Here is a 24,338-nt window from a genome sequence, read left to right on the forward strand (position 1 = left end):
AATAACACAGAATGCAGGACCATATCCCAAATATATTTCTGGGTAAGAATCTTTGAAGCCTGGACCCAGATCCTAATTTAAGCTCTTGGCCTGTCTCTTATACATTAAAATTTAAGACATACCAGCCAATTCATCTCAACCTTATTCCCAGTTTATAATCATTTTTCTCTCAACTTCTGGCCTATATTACTTAGTCCTCTAATCCTTCAAATTAGAAAACTCATTCATTCATGCAATAAATATTTATATAGGGCTTAATTTGTGCCAGGTTCCCATGCTAAGCAGATGGATATGCAAAGACAAACTCTTTAGGAGTTCACATTGGTGAAATCTAGACAGAGCTCAACTATGTCAGGACATGAGTGTGAGGAAGATGTGATTAAATTTCTTGATCAGATGACCAGTGAGCCAGACAGACATATATCACAGTAGCCAATTTTCCTTAAATTCAGAGGGTAAATGCCAAGAATAGTGCAAAATGTGTAACTCAAAATCATTAGTTAACTTTAAACAATTCAATTCAGCAGATAAAAGGAGGCTTAAAAGTAACAGTGCACTGCTCTAAAGGTATAAAACTCAAGATTATCAGTAGTACCACTTTTTCTAAGATATATGGAGCAGAACAATAAACTGTAAGACTATTCATGAAATATTTAGTTATTCAATAAATACTTTTGAGCACCTGTACATGTACTGTTCAAAAGTGAACAAAATAAAGACTCCGGAAACAGACCAGTCTGGGTATGCATCCTTGTTTTCCCACTTACTAGGTATGTATCCTTGGGTGAAGTTTTTAATCATGAGGAGTAAATGAAAATGTATATAAAGTATTTAGCCCAGTGTATGGCAACAGTGAATGCTTAAAAGTACCATGTATTTATTACTTAAGATTCAGCTTGGCAAGGCGTGGTGGCTCACACCTGTAATCCCGGCACTTTGGGAAGCCGAGGCAGGCAGATCACCTGAGGTCAGGAGATCGAGATCAGCCTGACCAACATGGTGAAACCCCATCTCTACTAAAAATACCTTAAAAAATTAGCCGGGCATGGTGGCACATGCCTGTAATCCCAGCTACTCAGGAGGCTGAGGCAGGAGATTCGCACACTTGAGGCCGGGAGGCGGAGATTGCAGTGAGCTGAGATCATGCCACTGCACTCCAGCCTGGGCAACAAGAGCAAAACTCCATCTCAAAAAAATAAAAAAAAAATTAAAAAGATTCAGCTTAAATGGCATCTCAACATCAATGACCTCTACTCACATACAGAATAAATAAATTCTATATAAATTATAGTTATTAAGATGTTTAATATCTAATAGAATTTAACCTCCTCAACAGCAGGGTTTATCTTTCTCATTCACTGTTACAGGGCCAACACTTGGAACAGTGGCTGGTACAAATACTTGGCAAACAAATGAATCAATAAAAATACAATGAAAAATATAAAAATACAGAACAAATGTCTGATTGGGGGAGTGGCAGGTAACTATTTGTTGCCTTTAATTATTTTTACCTTATTATAAAAAATATATAATTTTATTAGCCGGGCACAGTGGCTCACGCCTGTGAGCCGAGGGAGGCTGAGGCAGGTGGATCACCTGAGGTCAGGAGTTCGAGACCAGCCTGGCCAACATGATGAAACCCCATCTCTACTAAAAATACAAAAATCAGTGGGGTATGGTGGCTCACACCTGTAATCCCAGCTACTCTAGGAGGCTGAGGCACGAGAAGCTCTTGAAGGTGGAGCTAGGAGGTGGAGGTTCCAGTGAGCTAAGATCACGCCATTGCACTCCAGCCTGGGTGACAAAGGAACACTCTGTCTTTAAAAAAAAAAAAAAAGCCAGGCACGGTGGCTTATGCCTGTAATCTTAGCACTTTAGGAGGCCAAGGAGGGTGGATCACCTAAGGTCAGGAGTTAGAGACCAGCCTGGCCAACATGGTGAAACCCCATCTCTACTAAAAATACAAAAATTAGCCAGGCATGGTGGGGCGCACCTGTAATCCCAGCTACTTGGGAGGCTGAGGAAGGAGAATCACTTGAACCCGGGAGGTGGAGGTTGCAATGAGCTGAGATCACGCCACTGCACTCCAGCCTGCGTGATGGGAGCGAGACTCCATCTCAAAAAAAAAAAAAAAGGTAATTAAAAATCTGGAAAATACAGAAAATATAAAGAAAATTAAAATAACTGATAAACCCATCAGGTAAATATCACCTCTATTCATCACTAATCAGTATATACATATAATTAAATAAATTTAGAATTATACTTCACATATTTTTTAATCTTATGTTTGTTTTTACTTAAAATTATATGTCATTAATGTTTTTCCAAATATAGTATCCCCTCATGTGGCTATAGCAATGTATGCAACTTCTCCAAATGTTATACAAGTTGATTCTAATTTTTTTGTTACATAAATAATGCTATAATGAACACTATTTATATAAATCACTGCCTGCATCTCTCACTTTTTTTAGGATACATTTCTAGAAAGACAATTATTATCCTTAGGCTTATTCAAGCACATTGCTAAATACTGCTCTTCTACAAAGTTACCAATTCATAGTCTCAAAGCAGTGCAGTGCTGTGAATCTTCCTAGTGGGTTGGGAGAGAGTAACTTTCTAAACTTAGAAGTGATAAAAATAAATCAGATATTAAAAAAAAGATAGATGAGTCTTATCAATCTGCATAAGCTTTTCATATAATGAGGACACAAGAGAATTATTGCCTATTCTGAACCATAAGCTATTAGTTTAATATATTAACTCAACCAATTTTCACAACCATTTTATGACGTGGAAGTTATTTCCTCTCATTTCATTTATTCAGTTTCTTCACCTTTAACTTTCCCCAGGTTATGCTATAAACCTAGGTTGATCATATTTCAAATCCTATGTTCCTCTCACTATAATAGATCAATACTATATCAAATAAATATAATTTTTCAAATAGTTAAGGACAAGGCTAAAATTATAGTCAACTAAAGCTACTCGACATGGACCATCTTCACTCAAAATTAATAAGCATTATATCTGGAATATACTAAGAGCTAATAAATATTTGTTTAGATAATGAATGAATGGTAGAGACCCTTTTTCTTCAAAATTTTAAGACTAAACAAAAATTTTAGACTAAAGTAATTCATCTTAAGATGAATCTAATCATGGCTTTTAAAGCCTTCTCATAGTTAATACCATAATTGGATTCCTCTTAAGATGAATTCTTTCAAATCTTATGGTGAATATGGGTGCAGTGGACAGTACAAATCCATGGTATTTAAAATAATGTAAGTTTACATATATAAATAATTCTGAGCTGGGAAGAAACAAATTCTGAAAGAATGAAATAAATCTTCTAAATATACGTATAAATTCCACAGAAATAAGTGTTCCTTTATATAGATATTTTTCCAGCAAATTATATAAAATATAAAGAACATAATTAGCTTCTAAGACTAAAGCAATTTTTTAAATGACTTAATAGAAACTAGTATTGAAAAAAATTAAATGAGGGGAAAATCTATAGATCTTTATTGTAAAAACACCTCATTCATTATTACCGATTCTGACAAACCACAGGAAAACAACATCGTCTCCACAGTACATTAACTTCATACAGTGATATTAACAGACTAGAAACCTAGATCACTAACAGACTTCATCACTAAGCAATGGTATTTTTAAAAAAGGAGTCCAAGGTTCTGTGATACAGATAATTATGCATACACAACTATACAGTCACTATCTGTGAAATATAGACATAACATAAAAACGTCTAGGAGAAGCAGAAAAATAAAAATCAAAGACTTCTAAACTAAGCCACAAACCATCACAATGCCCCTTCCATTTCACATTCCAATGGGTTTAAATGTTTTAAAAGTTTTGCACCCTTTCCCTCCAATAATGAGTCTGCACCCAAACAAGTATTAATCAGGAGGCACCCTGAGAGAACAATACTTACAATGTTTTTGGGATGCAAGTTGTATTGACTGACCCAATAGCTTTCTATCTTGATTTTTGAGACTGTCACTGATGAAACGAACTGCAGGTATAGCTTTGTGCTGGGCACGTTTTAGTAGTTTTCCTTCCTTCATACGATCTAGCTCTTGCATAACGACCCAGGGAATTATTAACACAAGTTTGTCAAAACCTAAAAAATAAAAAGATTTCTTAGAATTTAACAAACATTTATTGTGCTACTAAATGGAATTGCTGTCCAAGAGTTGAAAGTTTTAAAGCACACAGTCCCTACCTGTAAGAAATTCACAATAAATTGAGAGACAATATATTATAAAATGGAAATTTAAAAGAAAATAAATGTGTCAAAAGAATGTTAAAATTACTCTTGGAGATCAAAAAAAGAGTGAGTTCAGATTGCTAGTTTAACCTGTAAAGGCTTTTATAAACTTATAACACTGAATATGCTTAATATATAGCATATCTAAATGGAGACATGTTCATGGCAAAAAAAGCCACATCACTGTTAATATAAAATATCAACTCAAGGAAGAAAATCAGAATCTTTAAATATGTTCTGTAAATACCTGCTACTTCTGTTGTCTTCAAAATTCTAACAAATTTGAGATGATTCATCAGAATATTTGTGTCAATAACAATTAGAAGCTTTCTGTCCAAAGTATTATTTGCTAAAGAAAAAGAGCAAATATTTCATGACACTTGATAATACACTTATATAATGACTAAAATTTTGATATCACAGAAGCATTGAAAATTCAATTAAATTTAAAACGCCTCTTTGTCTTGTTAACTGTATCAGAGATTTACACAGTTGGCTAGACTCTCAAGCTGATATCTATCTGGCCCATATCCTTGTTGCCAAGTAAATTTCTCCCCAATCAATTAAGGGTCCTCTGGATAGGAATTGCAACCCCTGTTTGGAGTGGGAGTGGGGTGGAGAATCGTCTAAGTCAAAGTGGGCAGAGAAGGTAAGGGTTGGCAAAGCAGAAATACACAGGAAACCTGGGGCCAAGACTGTGAAAAACCAGCCATGGAGAATGTTTTTGAGAGCATTCTCAAGAGAAGTCCTTTAGACAATAAAAACAAAATTGCTTTTACTTCGATTCTTAAGAGAAAGAATAGTAATCAATGTTTAATCACCCACCAGCAGAATATTATAAATTGCTTGCAGGTGGATTTTAAATTATGAACTGACTTGCCTGGGAAGTAATTATGCTTCTAACTTCTGTCGTGGATCACCGGTAGTTGTGCACTTAGTAATTATAAGCTAATTTTAACATATCCTGAGTGAATATAATTGAAAGATGAATATGTGTAAAAGAAAATACATGCCGGACGTGGTGGCTCACGCCTGTAATCCCAGCACTTTGAGAGGCCGAGGTGGGCCAATCACCTGAGGTCAGGAGTTCAAGATCAGCCTGGCCAACATAGTGAAACTCCATCTCTACTAAAAATTAGCTGGGCACGGTGGCACACGCCTGTAGTCCCAGCTACTCGGGAGGCTGAGGCAGGAGAATTGCTTGAACCTGGATGCATAGGTTGCAGTGAGTGGAGATAGCTCCAATTCCAGCCTGGACAACAGAGGGAGACTCCGTCTCAAAAAAACAAAAACAAAAGAAAAACCCACAAACAAACAAAAAAAGAAAATACATAATAATTCTAGCATTGTTATTGCATAGGATCATTTTGAGGATCAGATAAGTTAATACATAGGAAAACATTTGAAAGATGAAAACTGTAATGTGAATGTAAGGTAGCATTACCTTTCTTTTTTTTTTTTTTTGAGATGGACTTTTGCTCTTGTTGCCCAGGCTGGAGTGCAGTGGCTCAATCTTGGCTCACTGCAACCTCTGCTTCCCGGGTTCAAGCCATTCTCCTGCCTCAGCCTCCTGAGTAGCTGGGAACACAGGCATGGGCCACCATGCCCAGCTAATTTTTCATATTTTTAGTAGAGATGGGGTTTCACCATGTTGGCCAGACTGGTCTCGAACTCCTGACCTCAGGTGATCCACCCTCCTTGGCCTCCCAAAGTGCTGGGATTACAGGCGTGAGCCACCGTGCCCGGTCAGCATTATCATTTTTAAAAATGGAATTTGAAACAGTACACTGATAGATTTCAGATAATCTCTATCATTACCTTCTCCCGGTAGCAAAAAAAAATGATCAAAATTTCACAACATGAATAAGAAATCAATACATATAATACCTTCAAGCAATCCGCATTCTTTTTTTTTTTTTTTGGGGGGGGGGAGAGAGAGAGGGGGTCTTGTTCTGTCACCCAGGCTGGAATGGGGTGGCACAATCTTGGCACACTGCAGCCTCAACCTCCCAGGCTCAAGCAATCCTCCCACCTCAGCCTCCTGAGTAGCTGCGACTACAGGCGCATGCCATCACACCTAGCTAACTTTATTTTCTGTAGACAGGAGGTCTCACTATGTTGCCCAGGCTGGTCTTGAACTCTTGGGTTCAGGCAATCCTCCCATCTCAGCCTTCCAAAATGCTGGAATTACAGGCGTGAGCCACTGCACCAACTATTCTGCATTATTTCTGATCAGTGCTTTACATAGTTGAAATTGTTAAAGTTATAACAGCAAGAATAAAAGACAACTCATAATTCTAATTACTACCTCTTGACAGAAAAAGAGAAAATATATCTAACTAATAATATGAAATATGTAAAACCAATAAGACAAATATTGGATCTAATTCCTGTACCTAAAAAATAAACTATTACTTTATCATTCATTTCAAGTGAGCACATTTTAACATTTTTCATCTAAATATTATAAAAATTGAATATTGGCACATTAATTTTTAGGAAAGCATAGCGGAGCATACACATCAACATATAGGGTATACCAGAGGAGGAATGTACATCATCTTCTAAGTCAATTTCCATACTCATTAACTCTCCAGGTAAATCCACACTTTTTTCCACACGTGCAGCATGAAGCTCTTCTACTACCTGCATCTAAAGTATAAAAGACCCCAGTGAAATATTTTGAGTTACGTTGCAGATTGACAAGAGAGGAAAGCAATTAATTCTTAATTAATTCACTTGAGATGGTTTATGGAAAGAAAAAATTTTATAAAACTCTGAAGGGGCATAGTAAAAGAATAAAGATTTATAAACACACACATGGTTTTCAAAATAGTTTTCTTCTTACCTCCATAACTTATGCAAGCAAATTATTTAACAACTTTGGGTCTCAGTTTGTTAATTCACAAAATAGAAATCTTTAATATCTATTTCCTTTAGGATTTTTGTGAGGAATAAATGAAATAAGCTAGGTGAAGCTCCTTGCACAGAGCCAAATACCTAGACATTAAAGTAAGTTCATTCTCATTCCAATTCTCACTTCATTTTAGGAGTCAAATTTTTATCTTGACAGTAAGCATTCTTCTTGAGATTTCTAAGATTGTTTATGAACCATCATAAACTGAAATCTAGATCTTAAAACCATTCTCACTTCACAGAAATACTTCTCTGATGTATTGTGACACAAAGAAATGAAAATACAGTCTAGCTTTAGATCAGAGGTGAGACATCTTTCTTCTATCAAGGAGCACCTCAAAACAGAAAAATACAATTGACTGTCACAAATAAAAATCAATTAATATAGTTTGAAAGTTTTTTGTTTTGTTTTGAGACAGAGTCTTGCTCTGTCAGCCAGGCTTAAGTGCAGTGGCACGATCTTGGCTCACTGCAACCTCCATCTCCCAGGCTCCAGTAAGTCTCCTGCCTCAGCCTCCTGAGCAGCTGGGATTACAGGCATGTACTACCATGTCCAGCTAATTTCTGTATTTTTAGTAGAGACAGGGTTTCACCATGTTGGCCAGGCTGGTCTCGAACTCCTGACCTCGGGTAATCCTCCCGCCTTGGCCTCCCAAAGTGCTGGGATTACAGGCTTGAGCCACCGTGCTTGGCCTGAAAGTCTTTAAAAAGACAATTACAAAGTGTTCCACGAATCTCATCTTAACTTAGGACAAGTCAACATAAAATTCTATGAAGATCAGTCAGGGGACTCTGGTTGGGAAATGAAGCAACAGGTAAAAAGATAAACACTCGTGTACTCTCATTTTCATTGAATAATGTTTTCATCTTATTGATGATTTTTAAAATGAAGTAAAAACATGTTAATGTCCTACTGCATTTTGGCAACCCTAGGCATAAACAGGGAAAGTGTCATAATATTAAATCAAAATTCAGATTACTTGTGGGCCACTGGTTTCATGCTCTTTGTTCACAACAGATAACCTTACTAGAAACAAAAGTAAAAAGTACTAAAGTATACTTTTCTGAATAGTTTTGGATGACTTCATAAAACCCTACATATTGATTTAAATAGAAACATCATTGTTATTTTCATATTATCAAGGTTTCTACAGTCATCATTTTTTATTAAAAGTAGGAACTGTTTGACTTAATTTCATTAAAAATATCAAAGTAAGTAAGAATATCCATAACCTCTTGATCTGCATCCTGGATACTTTCAGATGACACAGAAGAACATGGTGCTTCAAAACTCTGAAACGAAAGCAATTTCATTAGCTAAGAATAAAGCATAACCTAAATAGGGTTTTTCAACCTTGTCACTATTAACCTTCAGGGTCAGATAATTCACTTTAGGGGTTGCCCTGTCTATTGCAGGATGGTTAGCAGCATCACTGACCTCTGTCCTCCAGAATGTCAGTAGCACTACCCACCTACCCCTACTCCCAAACTTTTTTTTTTTTTTTTTAAAGACAGGGTCTCACTCTGTCACCCAAACTGGAGTGCAATGGCACAACTGTGGTTCACCACAGCCTCAACCTCCTGGACTCAAGTGATTCTCCCACCTCAGCCACCTGAGTAGCTGAGACCACAGGCACACCAACACACCTGGCTAATTTTTGTATATTTTGTAAACAAAAGAGTTATTTTTTCTTTAGAAAGCATAACAGGATTACTAAATCCAGAAAAAGAAAATATAATTATTTTCCTTGTAAAGTACACTCATTATTTTTGGAAACTAATTATCTACTGAGGAATTAGTGGGTAAAACATAAAAACAAACAGGGTATTAAGATGATTATCTGCTGTCAATAATATGCTGAAGATAATATACACAAGATAAGGACAATATTTACTTGCTGTTTCTGTGTCTAAATGACTTTAAGCCTGATAATGCTGCTATCTGAGAACAGTTTATAAAGAGTCTAAATTCCAATAACTGGAAAGTGGTCATGGAAAAACTGCTTCTTCTGCAACTTAATATTCTTGCTATGTACCTCTTTTGGTTTGTGTAGTAATTCTACATAGAGACCAAAAGAAACTATACGATGCACTGCAGAGATTTCTCATGCTATTCCTTAGATGTATAGCACAATGGGAAAACCAGGCAATGATACAATGATGATCACTGAACATACTGGCAACTTCAAGTTCCTTTCTTTCATTCTACTCTACAGAAATGGTTATAACACAAGAAGAAAAACTGGAGGTTCTTTCCTTTAAGAAAGCAGTGAAAACAAACTCAATTCAAACTCAATTCTTGCCCTCTTTGGGCCCCTTCTGGTTCACTTAACCTAAAAATACTAATTCCCAAGCTCTTCTGGCCTCCTTAGTTATAATTCCTCCATTTTTCATAAGAAACATCTTACCATTGCAATCCACGGTCTTTTTTTTTTTTTTTTTTTTTTGAGACAGAGTCTTGCTCTGTCGCCCAGGCTGGAGTGCAGTGGCGCGATCTTAGCTCACTGCAAGGGCCACCTCCTGGGTTCACGCCATTCTCCTGCCTCAACCTCCCGAGTAGCTGGGACTACAAGTGCCTGCCACCACATCCAACTAATTTTTTTGTATTTTTAGTAGAGATGAGGTTTCACTGTTAGCCAGGATGGTCTCAATCTCCTGACCTCGTGATCCGCTCACCTCGGCCTCCCAAAATGCTGGGATTACAGGAGTGAGGCACCGGGCCTGGCCACAGTCCACAGTCTTAATATCTAAAAGCAGGTAGGCTTAACCATCCCTGTTTATCAGTGGTCTCTACATTTCAGAATTTCTGAAGTTCTAAAATTCCGAGGTTCCACAGTTCTGAAAGTTCTCTTGAAGATAAGTAACTTTATTTGCCATAGAAACAAAATTATAGAGATTAGGTTCTCAAAGTAGTCCATAAATGCCAATTACATTACATAATTTTAAAGCAAAATAGATGCGCCAAGCTTTCTAGCCTAGATCCCTGCTCATGTAGCTCCCTCTGCCTAAAATATCCCTGCTTCTCCCATTCTACCTCACTTCACCTCATTCTTTAGGTCTGTTTAAATGTTACTCCCTCCAGCCTCCAGTAAACCTTTTTTTTTTTTTTTTTGGAGACAAGGTCTCTTTCTGTCACCTAGGTTGGAGTGCAGTTACATGATCAGCTCACCATAACCTTGAACTCCTGGGCTCAAGTGATCCTCCCACCTCAGTCACCTGAATAGCTGGGACCACAGACTCACGCCACCACACCCAGCTAATTTTTATTTTTTTGTTGAGACCCGTCTCGTTATGTTGCCCAGGCTGGTCTTGAATTCCTGGCCTCACACAATCTGCCTGCCTGGGCCTCCCAAAACACTGGGATTACAGGCATGAGCCATTGTATCCAGTCCCCTCCAGTATACCTTTCTAAACTAATTCTTTCACGATGTACCAAAGCTATATTAATCCCCTGCTGTGTATTCTCTTATTAAGTGATAGGTATTATACTTATCCTATTTAAGGAAATTGCTTGTGTCTCTCTCCACTTGAGTAAGTCCCTGAAAACAAACTGTGTTATCTCTTACAAGCTATTTTATTGTGGTGCCTGGTACACGGTGACACTGCAAAAAATAATCTGTTTAAAGACTATTCAGAATATTGTCCCCTGAGTGTTCTCCAGCATACAATGCTTTTTTCAAAGGACTATCTATAACTGCTTCTCACCACATTTTTACACATTTCTTTCCATTATGAATCCTTGATACCTGCCAAAATATCTTCCTAAAAAAGTTGGAATTAAAGAGAGTAAAATAAAGAAACAAACATATATCTTCATGAACAAATTTGAATCAGCCATCTATGATTATCATCAGTAATAGAAACAACTAAAAAGGCCATGTGCAGCGGCTCACATCTGTAATCCCTGAAGTTTGGGAGGCTGAGCAGGGCTCAACTGCTTCAGCCCAGGAGTTCAAGACCAGCCTAAGCAACATGGTGAAACCTAATCTCTGCAAAAAACACCAAAGTTAGCCCAGTGCAGTGATGTGTGCCTACAGTCCCAGCTACTAGGGAGGCTGAGGCAGGAGGACTGCTTGAACCCAGGAGGTCAAGGCTGCAGTGAGCCAGGTTCGTGCCACTGCACTCCAGCTTGGGCAACGGAGTGAGACCCTGTCTCAAAAACAAAAAACAAACAACAACAAAAAAAAAAACAGAAAAAAATATAAAAATATGGAAAAAACTTAACTATATTAATAAACTCTGTTAAAACCTATATTCTTCATTTTTTACCACCTTACCTGGGTTAGGTTTTCACTAGAATGTGAATCATTACTTTCTTCATGGTCATAATGATGTTTTCGTTTCCACTCATGAGCAGTCCGCTTATATGTGAAATCTGAAAGTAAGTGTTCAGTTTTCTGCCTAGTCACATTTAACGAAACCTGGGAGCTTTCCAGGTATTCTCTTTCTTCCTGCTTAGTCTTCGACTTGTTAGAATCTATGTTGAAGACATTTTCTTCTACAAGTTTCTGGAGGGTGTCACGGGATTTTATAGGGATTTTGAAACTGATCTTCTGTCTTCTAGATCCCAAGGGTTCCTTAATTATCTTGTTGGAGTTATAATCCTGAGAAAATTGATTTCTCTTCCATTTCTCTAAGACACATTTTTCAGAATTATCTCTAAATTTACTGTTTCTTTCTTTCTTGAGTTCTTTCATCTTCTCTCTCTGAACAAGTAAATGAGACCATTTGTTTTCACTTGCCTGGCCTTCGGCTTTAGGTTTCACATCACTGGCAATCTTAGGACTACTAAGGCTTTTAATTCCATGGTCAAGCTTGCTCCCAGCATTTGTCAATTTGGTATCTTTAGGTTTAAAGTCTACACATTTATGTATGTCTTTTTTAGTTCCATTTGAAGAAGGACTCTGCGAAATAATTTGATTATCATTTGAATATGATGCTTCTTTGAGTTTAATAGGTCTTTGGGATGAAGAACTGATTTTTGGTCTCCTTCTGAGAGTGTCAATTTCTACACTCAATCTGTAAAACAGCACAGAAACCTAGGTTACATTATAATTATACATAATGTTGCACTCTATCATTTTAGTTAGAATAACAGAATTGGGCTGACATTAAGCTTCATAAAAAGTAGAAATAGCTACATTAAGAATGAAGTGGAAAGGATTACTCACTTAATGGTGTTAGAATAATTAGTTTGCTATTTGGAAAAAAAATTACAACTTTAAATAGTAACAACATAAATTCCAAATGGACTAAATGCTTAAGTGTAAAATAATTATTATTATCATAATAATTTTGTGCTTCATATTAAACCCTTAAAAACCAGTGAAGAAAAACAGAACGTATGTGTGATTCCATTTTGTTTTTTGAGACGGGTTCTCACTCTGTTGCCTAGGCTAGAGTGCAGTGATGCAAACATGGCTCACTGCAGCTTCAACCTCCCATGCTCTGGCAATCCTCCTACCACGTAACTGGGACTACAGGAGCATGCCATCATGCCTAGCTAATTTTTGTAATTTTTTGTAGTGACAAGGTTTTGCTATGTTGCCCAGGCTGGTCTCAAACTCCTGGGCTCAAGCGATCCACTTGCCTCGGCCTCCCAAGGTGCTGGGATTACAGGTGTGAGCCACTGTACCCCAGCCTATCCAATTTCTCTTTTTCTTTTTTTGAGACAGCGCCTCACTTTGTCACCCAGGCTGGAGTGCAGTGGCGCGATCTTGGCTCACTCCAAACTCAACATACCAGGCTCAAGAGATCCTCCTACCTCAGCCTCCTGAGTAGCTGGCACTACAGATGCACAGTACCACATCTGGCTAATTTTTGTATTTTCTTTTTTTTTTGCAAGACAGGGTTTCGCCATGTTGCCCAGGCTGGTCGAACTCCTGGGCTCAAGAGATCTGCCCACCTTAACCTCCCCAGTGTGCTGAGGCTACAGGCATGAGCCACTATGCCCAGCCTGATTTCTTAATAGAGAACTTCCCAAACTTAAAAACAGTGGGAGAAATAACAAAGGATAACACTGATAATATGTGACTACTTACTTTAAAACTTTAGCATATTAAAAATTAATAAAAATTTAAAGAACTAGGAAATGGTGTTTGTTAGATGTATTAACTTCTAGCAAAATAATATGTTAATAAGCTTACTAGCCTTAGTAGATAAAAAGCTCATCAAAAACTACGAAGATTCTAGAATAGGGCATAAACAGAAAATTAATAAAAGAAAATGGCTAATAAACATTTAAAAAAAGTTTGACTTCTCTAGTAATCACAGACATGCTAATAATAACAATAACATATCATTTTCTTCTTTTTTTTTTTTTTTTTTTTTTGAGATGGAGTCTCACTTTGTCGCCAGGCTGGAGTACAGTGGCACAATCTCGGCTCAACACAACCTCTGCCTCCCAGGTTCAAGTGATTCCCCTGCCTCAGCCTCCCAAGTAGCTGGGACTACAGGCACACACCATCACGCCCAGCTAGTTTTTTGTATTTTAGTAGAGACAGGGTTTCATCATGTTGGCCAGGATGGTCTCAATTTGACCTCGTGATCTGCCCACCTCGGCCTCCCAAAGTGCTGGGATTACAGGTGTGAGCCACCGCAGCTGGCCCATACCATCTTCTTCTATCAAATTAGCAAAGATTTTACAGTAACATCAAATACTGGCAAGGGGTTGTAAAATGGACACTCTCACATGTTGCTGGTAGAAATGTAAAACAACATAACAGTCCCACAAAGAAATCTGAATATAAATTAAAAACTCTAAAAATGGTCATTTTTTCACATCTGAAATTCTCATTTTAGAAAACATACCAAGGTGAAGAAAATCAGAAATGAAAAAATATATTAAAAGATATTTAATTCAGGATTACTTATAATAGCAAAACAATCAGGTACAAAGTAACTGCTAAAATTTTGGAAATGACTTTAAAAAGTGACATATTCATATGACGGAATATCACAGTTTTTTAAAAGGATGTTTATGAAAAGTCTTCAGTGACATAAAACACATTGAAAATCCAAAACAACCAGGATACAAATCTGTACATATAATATGGTCTCAACATCTTAAACAAGCATAGTAAAAAGGCCAGAAAGGTGCTAAAATGTTAGAAACAGCAATAGCTAGAGGTGATAATTATATTTTCCTGCTTAATAAAAGTAGATATTACTTTGTAGTCAGAAAAAAAGGGGAAAAATGTCAAACACAATCTATTAATTTATATCAGTAAATGTGTGCCTTTTCAGTGCCGTCACTCTGGTAGGCACCCAAGAGGCAGTAGAGGACACAGCAGATAGAGTCTTTACCCTCAATTAGGTTACAGCCCAGCAAGAGAGACACATTTAACAAGTGACTTCTCAAATAATTAATTATGTAAGAGCAAACCATAAACAGAGTTTTTATAGGAGTTTCACCTGAGTTTTCATCATATATGCATGCATGAACTTAGGTATGTCTTTCTTTGTTTGACAGAGTCTCAATCTATCACCGAGGCTGAAGTGCAGTGGTGGCATGCGCCTGTAGTCCCAGCTACTTGGGAGGCTGAAGTGGGAGGATCACTTGAGCCCAGGAGTTGGAGGCTGCAGTGAGCCGAGACTGTGCCACTGCACTCCAGCCTAGGCAACAGAAAAAAAAAAAAATGCCCTTTCTGCCTTCACTGCCACCATGGCACCCATGAAAAACCTTGTGGTAAAGGGGGGCAAAAAAAAAAAGAAGCAGGTTCTGAAGTTCACTCTTGATTGCACCCACCCCATAGAAGATGGATCATGGTTGCTGCCAATTTTGAGCAGTTTTTGCAAGAGAGGATCAAAGTGAACAGAAAAGTTAGGAATGTCAGTGGAGGGGTTGTGATCAAAAGGAGCAAGGGCAAGATCACCATGACTTTCGAGATGCCTCTTCCCAAAAGGTATTTGAAATAAGAAATATTTGAAGAACAATCTACGTGACTGGATGTGCGTAACTGCTAACAGCAAAAGGGGTTATGAATTACGTTACTTCCAAATTAACCAGAACAAACAAGAGGAGGAAGACGAGGATTAAAATTCATTTATGTGGAATATTTTATATGAATTCTTGAATAAAACTTGGGAACCAAAATGGTGGTTCATCCTTGTATCTGTACAGTATGGATTGCACAGAAAATTAGAAATCACAGTCAAAGGGCTTCATTTGGGATGCCATGCACTCATTTGTAACTAGACTTTTTTTTGTTTGTTTGAAAATTTCAATTATCATGGTAATACCAGAATAGAAGGAGACAGTGACTTTAAGGGAACTGACAACCATAGGGCAGGTAGATGAGGGTGGGGAGATGTAGGCTGCAAGTAGTCACTGTTTTATTTTAAAAAGTGTGACTGTCAATCGTCTCTGGTGCTTTTCTCAAAAAATGATTCAGGAATACAAGTGGGCTTCTCTCATTACTTAAAAGAAAACAGGTGATGTCTGCCTAAGATTCCCTGTGGAAAATGACAGTGTCAATAAAATGCAGGTTTCTGGGCCCTCATCTTTCTTTTTTTTATTATAAATTTGTCTTGATGTACACATTTATGTACACTAATCCTTTTCTTCCTATATAAAGAAACTGTGCTCCTTCAGCACTGCTGCATAGTCCATCACCCACCATAAAAGGTTTGGACAGCAACTGTAAAAAGTCCCAGGTTCTAAATTAAGTAAATGTGTACAAGAAGGAGTTTATACATAATCTGTTTCTACAAGTCTTTGCAACAAACTGTCACTTTGCTTTCCAGCAGAGGGAGCTAGAGGAATAGAGCTTCCAGATGTGGCCTCCTGTGTGGGACCCAGAGTTAGGGGCCCTTCGTGCCGAGAGCTCTGGAGGCTCTCCTGAATGGGGGCACGAAGAAGTGACTGGGAAACCTCCCATGCCAAGGAGACAGGAGGTGCACAGGAAACAGCTGCTTCATGCTACTTAGGCCATGAGTGGATTTAATGTCAGAAGTCATTGTACAAACAGTGGTGTGCCTCAGTGCGTACAAAGGCTAGAGAACCACCAGAGGGGGCTACCAAAGTTAGGAAGACAGAATTGTTGCAGCGAGTGACTTTGAAAGAGACCCTGATGCCTTGTGGTGCCCTTCAGAAACTGGAACAATAACGCAGAAGTGTCTGCTCTGTTTCAGAATTTACGGTGTATAAAATTCATGTTTTTAAAAGAGCTTGCCTACAGTTGGTTTCCACATCTGAAATTGTTGTGCTCTGAGAGTTGCAAAGCTGAAAATTGAATGTTCAAATTCTACCTTGGCTCCAATTTAACATTTGGTGCTTTGTGGGTTGAGTTGAACATGCTGCGGCTTTGCAATTTCACTTATGGTAACGGCTCTAGCATTTTCTCTTTCTGTGCAAATTTCTTTGAAGCAGAATTGCTTGCACATTTCTTCTCTGCCTTCGGAGAAGGCAGTTTCTTTCAGACTTCACTGAGGCATCAATAGCTCTTTGGCAATGTCCCTTACCATGATCATTAACTCATTAACTATAAGTTTGTGCCTTGAGTTTACAAATTTTACTTGTGTGTTGCATTGATGTTCCCATGTAGTAATTTTTAGTTTAGCTGTAAAAAAAAAAAAATTAATCCTGGGCTGAAGTTAGCATTTAAGTTCTGAAAAAAAAATTGTGTGTGTAGAGATGGGGTCTCACTACATCGCCCAGGCTGGTCTCAAACTCCTGGCCTCAAGCCTTCCTCCCACTTCGGCCTCCCAAAGTGCTGGGAATACAGGTATGACCCATTGTGCCCAGCTTCTTGCTTATATTTTTATTGCTAATACATTTCTATGTATTCAAATCATGGAACAGGAATTACAGTAATGGTGCACTGTAACCGCCTTTCCAGATGATAAAATTATCTCTAATTTTTCATCTGTATTATGGCTTTCACTGTTTGCACACCAATTTCAGAAACTTCTCTAGAGTTGAATTAATAGGGAGATTTTTATAAAACATTTTATATTTTACCCTCTTGTATATATTGATATAATATCAAGGCCAAAAAATGTGTCCTTAAACAAAAGGTAACTAGTTTAAAGTCAAATAGTGTTTTAGAACTTAAAATTTAAAAAAAAAAAAAAGATATCAGTGTAAAAGGCATTAAAATGGTTCAAAAAATGTAGCAAGGGATAGTCAACGTAATATGAAATTAGTGCAAGAATATACTTCAACAGAGAATAACACAGAAGCAAAGTATCACCAAAAAACAGGAGATGATTCAGAAGAAAAACTGAAGAAAAGACAGAGGCGAGATGAATTTTTTTGGTTTTGTTTTTTGTTTTTAGCAAACACTAACTGAGATTGTTTGGGAAGCAGAGCTTTTATTTATAATATTTAATGCCATCTTACTTGTTTTCCCTTAACTTCTTATTTTTGGAGAAACCTTGATCTTACCAAGTTTTATCACACGTTATAACTTTGTATACTTATTTATCCCCATTAGCAGGAAGTACTTTCTGCACCAAAATTTCACTGAAATTTTTATCCAAAAAGTGCAGAAATTAAAGAATAATAATTTCCATTATTCCGACCATCATTCCCCAAGTTCTCTAGCTATAACCACATACTGGTTAATCAACACGGTTTTAAAGCCATATCAATTCTATAAGATACATACTCTCTTCATGGGTAATATATGAAAATGATTTATCCAAAATCTCTAAATTAGCCTCATAACTTACTTCACTAATGTATGTAATGAAGTTATGCATATTACAATCATGTGCCAAAATCAAATCACTTGAGATTAAAATGTACATTTCAGTGTCATTTACACAATAGTTTTCATAGATTTTTATTTCACTCAACTTTTTTAAATATATAGTTAATATTAAGAAAGTTCTATAATCATAATCAGTGATATAGCTAGAGATATTTGCATGCAAAACAGTCCTCTTCAAAGTAAATTTTTAAAAATTTTAAATCTAAGTATTTAGTCTCATAACTCTAAACCAAAATAGTAAAAAGAAAGAGGAGAAATTTACCTTTTCAGTTCTTGTCTTCTTTTTATATTATAGTATAGAACATCTGTATGATCTGATTTCTAAAATTAAAAAAAAAGTCTATCACTTAGGAAACACAAATTGTGCACTGGTACATATTTTTTCCCACAGTTTATGATAGTGAATAGGCTGACACAATACTTTTACTTGATCTTTCCAATAATCCGGTGAGATGGATATTATCATCATCCCCGTTTCACAAAACTCAAACAGAGGCCACAGCAGAGCAGTCATCTGTCATCTGTAAATATATCTGTCTGACTCTCTCTACGCTACCATCCTATCTCTCTACGTACTATGAGGAAACTGGGCCAAGCACAAGAAAGGTAAGAGAGACATAAAATATAATCCATGTCCTAAAGAGCTTAGAGCTTATAGTTTTACATAAAATAATAAAGACAAGAGAAGTAGAACATGTACAAATAACCTACTATAATGATGTAACTAAGTGTCAAAGCAGAAGAGTCAAAAAAGTGCTAAAACAGTTCAAAATATCAACCACCTAAAGAGGAAAGGTACCTAGGAAAACAGGTGGACAAAATAACAATAAATAATAAAGCTTGAAAGGCGGGTAAAAGAAGGCATTCTGAGAAACTGAGGATAACTGGTATAAATTCAGCAGAAAGAAAATAAACCAGCCTAGCGAAAGGCAAGAAGGCCTCTTTCAAGGAAGAAGGGAAAACAACAAAAAAAAGAAAACTGGATAGTTAAGGTATGAACAAATTTGAGAGAGCCCTGAATGGCAAATAGTGAGTAAAGATTTTCAGCAGAGGAGAAATGGGATGAAATCGGTGTTTTAAGAAGGTTAATATTGCAAAAATAAATAGAAACCGCAGCTTAATTATATGAAAACAAGTAAATTCTTAAAACACAATTCTGCATCCCTGGAACTTCCACTACCTTATCTTATACCCACCACAACTATGTAGCTGTCCTGGATACGTATATAACTTCAACTTGAATGTGGTAAGTACATTAGCACTAACCTATGGATTAGCTTATTGTGTTTAATCTGCTGTCACTGTTTCTATTTGTATGACAGTGGAAAGAACTCTGGACTTGGCTCTGTTGCTGTACACAGTTTTGTGGCCTTGGAAAAGTTACTTAACCTTCTAGACTTCAATTTCTGAATCTGAAAATGCAAACAATGTATCTGCCTTGGCTACCTCAAAGAGACAAATATAACCTCTGAGAGGCTGAGAGGGGCAGATCACTTGAGGTCAGGAGTTTGAGACCATCCTGGCCAACAAGGTAAAACCCTTTCTCTACTAAAAATACAAAAATTAGCTGAGCCTCGTGGTGCACGCCTGTAATCCCAGCTACTAAGGAGCCTGAAGCAGGAGAATCACTTGAACACAGGAGGTAGAGGTTGCAGTGAGCCGAGGTGGCACCACTGCACTCCAGCCTGAGGCAACAGAGTAAGACTCTGTCTCAAAAAATATATATATACATAACCATATATATGTGAGAGGACTTAAAAACTGTCTAAATTTATAGCCATGTTGTCTAATCCCACATGGTAGGGCCTAACAGTATAAGAAATAACAAAAGTTGATAAACGGTTTGGTGAGTAGAAGAAAGAAAACAACACTGACTTTCTATTGGCTATCAAAAAGTATAGGAGGAATTTATATCACAAACACTGTTGATTAAAACTTTAGCATAAATAACTTTTAGTTAGTTATGATATCTAAACACTCACCAATTTTCTCTTTTCTGATGAAACTGATCTTATAGAAGATGAACTAGTAGAACTTGCTGAGGTTTTTCTCTCTTTCCTGTCCTAAGAATGCCATAAAGAAAATGAATTTTAAAAAGCACAAAATAAAGCACAGTATAAACAGAACTATTTCATCACTAGTATTACAAATCAACATTTACATTCAATAATGAACTTTGGTGGGGAACAATGTTTACAGATACACAAACTTTGGTAAAAGGAAGGGGGATTCAATTAGAAGCCAGAACCCCTAAATGCTCACAAAATAGAGATGAGGTGGGATATAGGTGTCAGAGCAGGAAGCCAGCTGACAGCTCAGATAAGGTTGTTGTGAGGTGGCACTGCCATGGTGAGAGTCAGTCTTCTACAATGCAAAACCACACATCCACTTATTTTTCACTGGATTCTGAATCCAACAAACCTAGGACAAACTTGTTTGAAGTACCTACCATGTACCAAAGACATTCTAGACAGTGGAGAGAGAGGAATGAAAAAATAATAACAGTTCTTCATGAAGGTCAAAATCTAGTACAGGAATTTACAAATAAACAAGTAATATATTTAGTGTGTCAGATGATGCTACGGAAAAAAATAAAGCAAAGAAAGAAAACAGGAAGGGCTGGGAGTCAGTAAAGCAGAGAAAGGAAACAGAAAGGGCTGGGAGTCAGTGGGGAAGACTCGCCATTTTAAAGAGTAGTCAGACCCCACGTACGAGCTGACATCTGAATGGAGACCTAAATAAAGTGAAGAAACAAACCATTAGAATATTGAGGGAAAGAGTTTTTCAACTCAAAGGGGATGCCAGCAAGGGCAAAGCCCCAGAGGCAGAAACATGCCTGGCTTGTTGGAACAGCAGCAAAGAGGCCATGCAGTAGAAAAGCAAATTATGTCAGGAGAGTGTCAGAGGGATGAGATGGGGAGAGGAGGTGGCTTTGTCAACCCTGGTAAGGATTTTGGCTTTTATTCTGGATGAAGTGGAAAAACACTGGAAAGTATTTAGCAGAGGAAAAACATGATTGTACTTATATTTTAATAGGACCACATTAGCTAGTGTGTTGAGAACAGACTACAAGGAAGCAAATGCAGAAGTAGGGAGGTTATTTTCGAAACTATTATAATAATTTAGGAAAACAAGGTGCTTGGATCATGGACATAGCAGTAAAGGAGGTAGTCAGACTCTGAACACCAGTATACCTCATTTTATTGTGGCTTGCTTTATTGTACTTCATAGATAATTGCATTATTTACAAATTGAAGGTTTATCGCAAGTCTATTAGCACCATTTTTCCAACAGTATGTGCTCACTTCATGTCTCTGTGTCACACTTTGGTAATTCTCATAGTATTTCAAACGTTTTCATTGTTGTTATATTGCTATGGGACCTGTGATAAATGATCTTTAATGTTATTATTATAGTTGCTTTGGGGCACCACAAACTGCCCATATGAGACAGCAAACTTCACTGATAAATGTTGCGTGTGTTCTGTTTCACCAATCACCCATTCGCCAGTCTCTCTCCCTCTCCTCAGGCCTCTCTATTCCCTGAGACAAAAGAATACTGAAATTAAGCCTATTAAAGACCCAACAATGACATCTAAGTGTTCAAGTGAAAGGAAGAATTATAAGTCTCTCACTTTAAATCAAAGCTAGAAAGGATTACGCTTACTGAGGAAGGTATGTCAAAAGCCAACACAGGCTGAAAGCTAGTCCTGTGCCAAACAATTAAGACAAGTTATGAATGCAAAGGAAAAGTTATTGAAGGAAATTAAAAGCACTACTCCAGCGAACAGATAAATGATAAGAAAGCAAAACAGCCCTATTACTGATATTGGGCAAGTTTTGAGTGGTTTGGATAGAAAATCAAACCAGCCACAACATTCCCTTTAGCCAAAGCCTAATCCAGAGCTAGGCCCTAACTCTCTTCAATTCTATGAAGGCTCAGAGATGTGAGGAAGCTTCAGAAGAAAAGTTGGAAGCTAGCAGAGAGGTTGGTTCACGAGGTTTAAGGAATGAAGCCATCTCTGTAACATAAAAGTACAAGGTGAAACAGCAAATGCTAATGTAGAAGCTACAGCAAGTTATACAGAAAACCTAGCTGAGATCATTGATGAAGGTAGTTGCTACACTAAACAACAGATTTTCAACATAGACAAACAGTCTTATATTGAAAGATGATGCCATCTGGGACTTTCATAGCCAGAGAGATGTCAATGCCTGGCTTCAAAGGAAAGGCTGACTCTGGTTAGGGGCTAATGCAGTTGGTGACTTTCAGTTGAAGCCAATACTTACTTATCATTCAGAAAATCCTAGGTACCTTAAGAATGATGTTAAATCTACTCTGCCTGTGCTCTAGAAATGAAACAACAAAGCCTGGATGACAGCACATGTGTTTACAGCATGATTTACTGAATATCTTAAGCTCACTGTTCAGACCTACTGTTCAGAAAAAAAAAAAAAAGATTCCTTTCAAAATATTACTGCTCACTGGTAATGCACCTGGTCACCCAAGAGCTCTGATGGAGATGTACAAAGAGATGAATGTTGTTTTCATGCTTGCTAATGCAACATCCATTCTGCAGTCCATAGATCAAGGAGTCTAACTTTAACTTTCACACTGTATTATTTAAAAAATACATATTGTAAGGCTATATAGCTGCCATAGACAGTGATTCCTCTGATGGATCCGGGCAAAGTAAATTGAAAACCTTCTATAAAGGATTCCCCATTCTAGATGCCATTTAGAACACTCATGATTCGTGGGAGTAGGTCAAAATATCAACATTAACAGGAGTTTAGAAAAGTTGATTCCAAACCTCATGAATGACTTTGAGCAGTTCAAGACTTCAGTGGAGAAAATAACTGTAAGAGAACTAGAATTTGAAGTAGAGGTTGAAAATGTGCCTGAATTGCTACTATCTCATGATAAAACTTTAATGAGGGCTGGGTGCTGTGGCTCACGCCTGTAATCCCAGCACTTTGGGAGGCCGAGGTAGGCGGATCACAAGGTCAGGCGTTCAAGACCAGCCTGGCCAACACAGTGAAACCCCATCTCTACTAAAAATATTAAAACATTAGCTGGGCATGGTGGCGGGTGCCTGTAGTCCCATCTACCTGGGAGGCTGAGGCAAGAAAATCGCCTGAACCCAGGAGGCAGAGGTTGCAGTGGGCCAAGATCGCACCATTGTACTCCAGCCTGGGAGACACAGTGAGACTCTGTTTCAAAAAAAAAAAAAAAAAAAAAAAGCTTTCATGGATTAGGAGTTGCTTCTTATAAATGAGCAATGAAACCGGTTTCTTGAGATTGATTTCTACTCCTGGTGAAGATGCCATGCACACTGTTGAAATGAGAACAAATGATTTAGAATAATATTACATAGGGTTTGAGAGACTGACTCCAATTTTGAAAGTTCTGCTGTAAAATGTTATCAAACTGAATTGCATGCTACAGAGATCAATCTTTTGTGAAAGGAGAGTCAATGTAGCAAACTTCATTGCTGTCTTAAGACGCTGCCACAGCACTCCATCCTTCAGTAATTACCACTCTGATCAGTCAGCAGCCATCAACATCAAGGCAAGTTCCTCCAGCAGCAAAGATTATGACTCACTGAAGACTCAAATGATCTTTAGCATTTTTTAGCAATGAAGTATTTTTAAAATTTATTATTACGACTTTTAGAGATGGGGTCTTGCTCTGCTGCTCAGGCTGATGTGCAGTCGCACGATTCTCAGGCAGGAGGATCCCTTGAGCCTCAAACTCCTGGGCTCAAGGGATCCTCCTGCCTGAGCCTATAGTATTTTTAAATTAACATACGCACATTTTTTAGACATAATGCCATTGTACACTTAATAGACTACAGTATAGTATAAACGTAATTTTTATATGTACTGGGTAAACAAAAAATTCATGTGACTCACTTTACTGCACTATTTGCTTTACTACACTGGTCTGGAACTGAACCCAAAATATCTCCAAGGTATGCCTATACATTATAAAAAGAAAGCTGATAGAATTTGCTGATAGGTGCAGGTAGAGCACGATCACAAGGATTGACTTGCCTAAGCAAGTCAAAGAATGGAATCACAATTTATTAAATTGGGAAAACAAAGCCTGGGTACCTGAAAGATTACAGTTTTATAAGATGAGGAGGAACTAGCAAAGGACACTGAGAAGCAGTCACCAATAAGGAGGAAAATCAGGAGAATATGGTATCTCTAAAGCTAGGTGAATTCCCTAGCAAGCAGACTCAGAGGAAAACAAAAAGCTTCGTGAAAGTGTTTCCAGGAGAAGGTGTAATCAGCTATGTCAAATACTGCTGATATGCCATGTCAGATGAGGTCTTAGAAATGACCAATGGATTTAGCAACACAGAAACCACTGCTATAGGAGTTATGGAAAGAAAAAGTCTGACT

General features: G+C 37.5%; 1 protein-coding gene and 1 pseudogene across 22 annotated transcripts in view; one reads left to right on the forward strand and one right to left on the reverse strand.

Moving 5' to 3' along the window:
• Positions 1–24,338, reverse strand: part of SWT1 (SWT1 RNA endoribonuclease homolog) — a 130,685-nt gene that overhangs the window by 101,299 nt on the left and 5,048 nt on the right. For 9 of the 22 annotated variants that reach the window (XR_010137491.1, XM_024250228.3, XM_009240085.3 and 6 more), the window contains exons 3-9: positions 19,911–19,991; positions 18,191–18,249; positions 11,491–12,232; positions 8,447–8,506; positions 6,817–6,949; positions 4,545–4,646; positions 3,962–4,150 (exon numbers count right to left, since the gene is read on the reverse strand). Coding sequence is in view for 16 of the 22 variants with exons in the window: in XM_024250228.3 (XP_024105996.2) it covers positions 3,962–4,150; positions 4,545–4,646; positions 6,817–6,949; positions 8,447–8,506; positions 11,491–12,232; positions 18,191–18,249; positions 19,911–19,991 (1,366 nt within the window). In the remaining 6 variants the exon portion in view is untranslated. Of the gene's footprint in view, positions 1–3,961; positions 4,151–4,544; positions 4,647–6,816; positions 6,950–8,446; positions 8,507–11,490; positions 12,233–18,190; positions 18,250–19,910; positions 19,992–24,338 lie in introns of those variants that run through there. The other 13 variants (XR_010137495.1, XR_010137492.1, XR_010137496.1 and 10 more) reach the window with 4 other exon arrangements.
• Positions 14,877–15,251, forward strand: LOC100440142 (large ribosomal subunit protein eL22-like; annotated as a pseudogene).

This window comes from Pongo abelii, chromosome 1 (genome assembly GCF_028885655.2).
Source record: "Pongo abelii isolate AG06213 chromosome 1, NHGRI_mPonAbe1-v2.0_pri, whole genome shotgun sequence".
Classification (NCBI taxonomy): Eukaryota; Metazoa; Chordata; class Mammalia; order Primates; family Hominidae; genus Pongo; species Pongo abelii.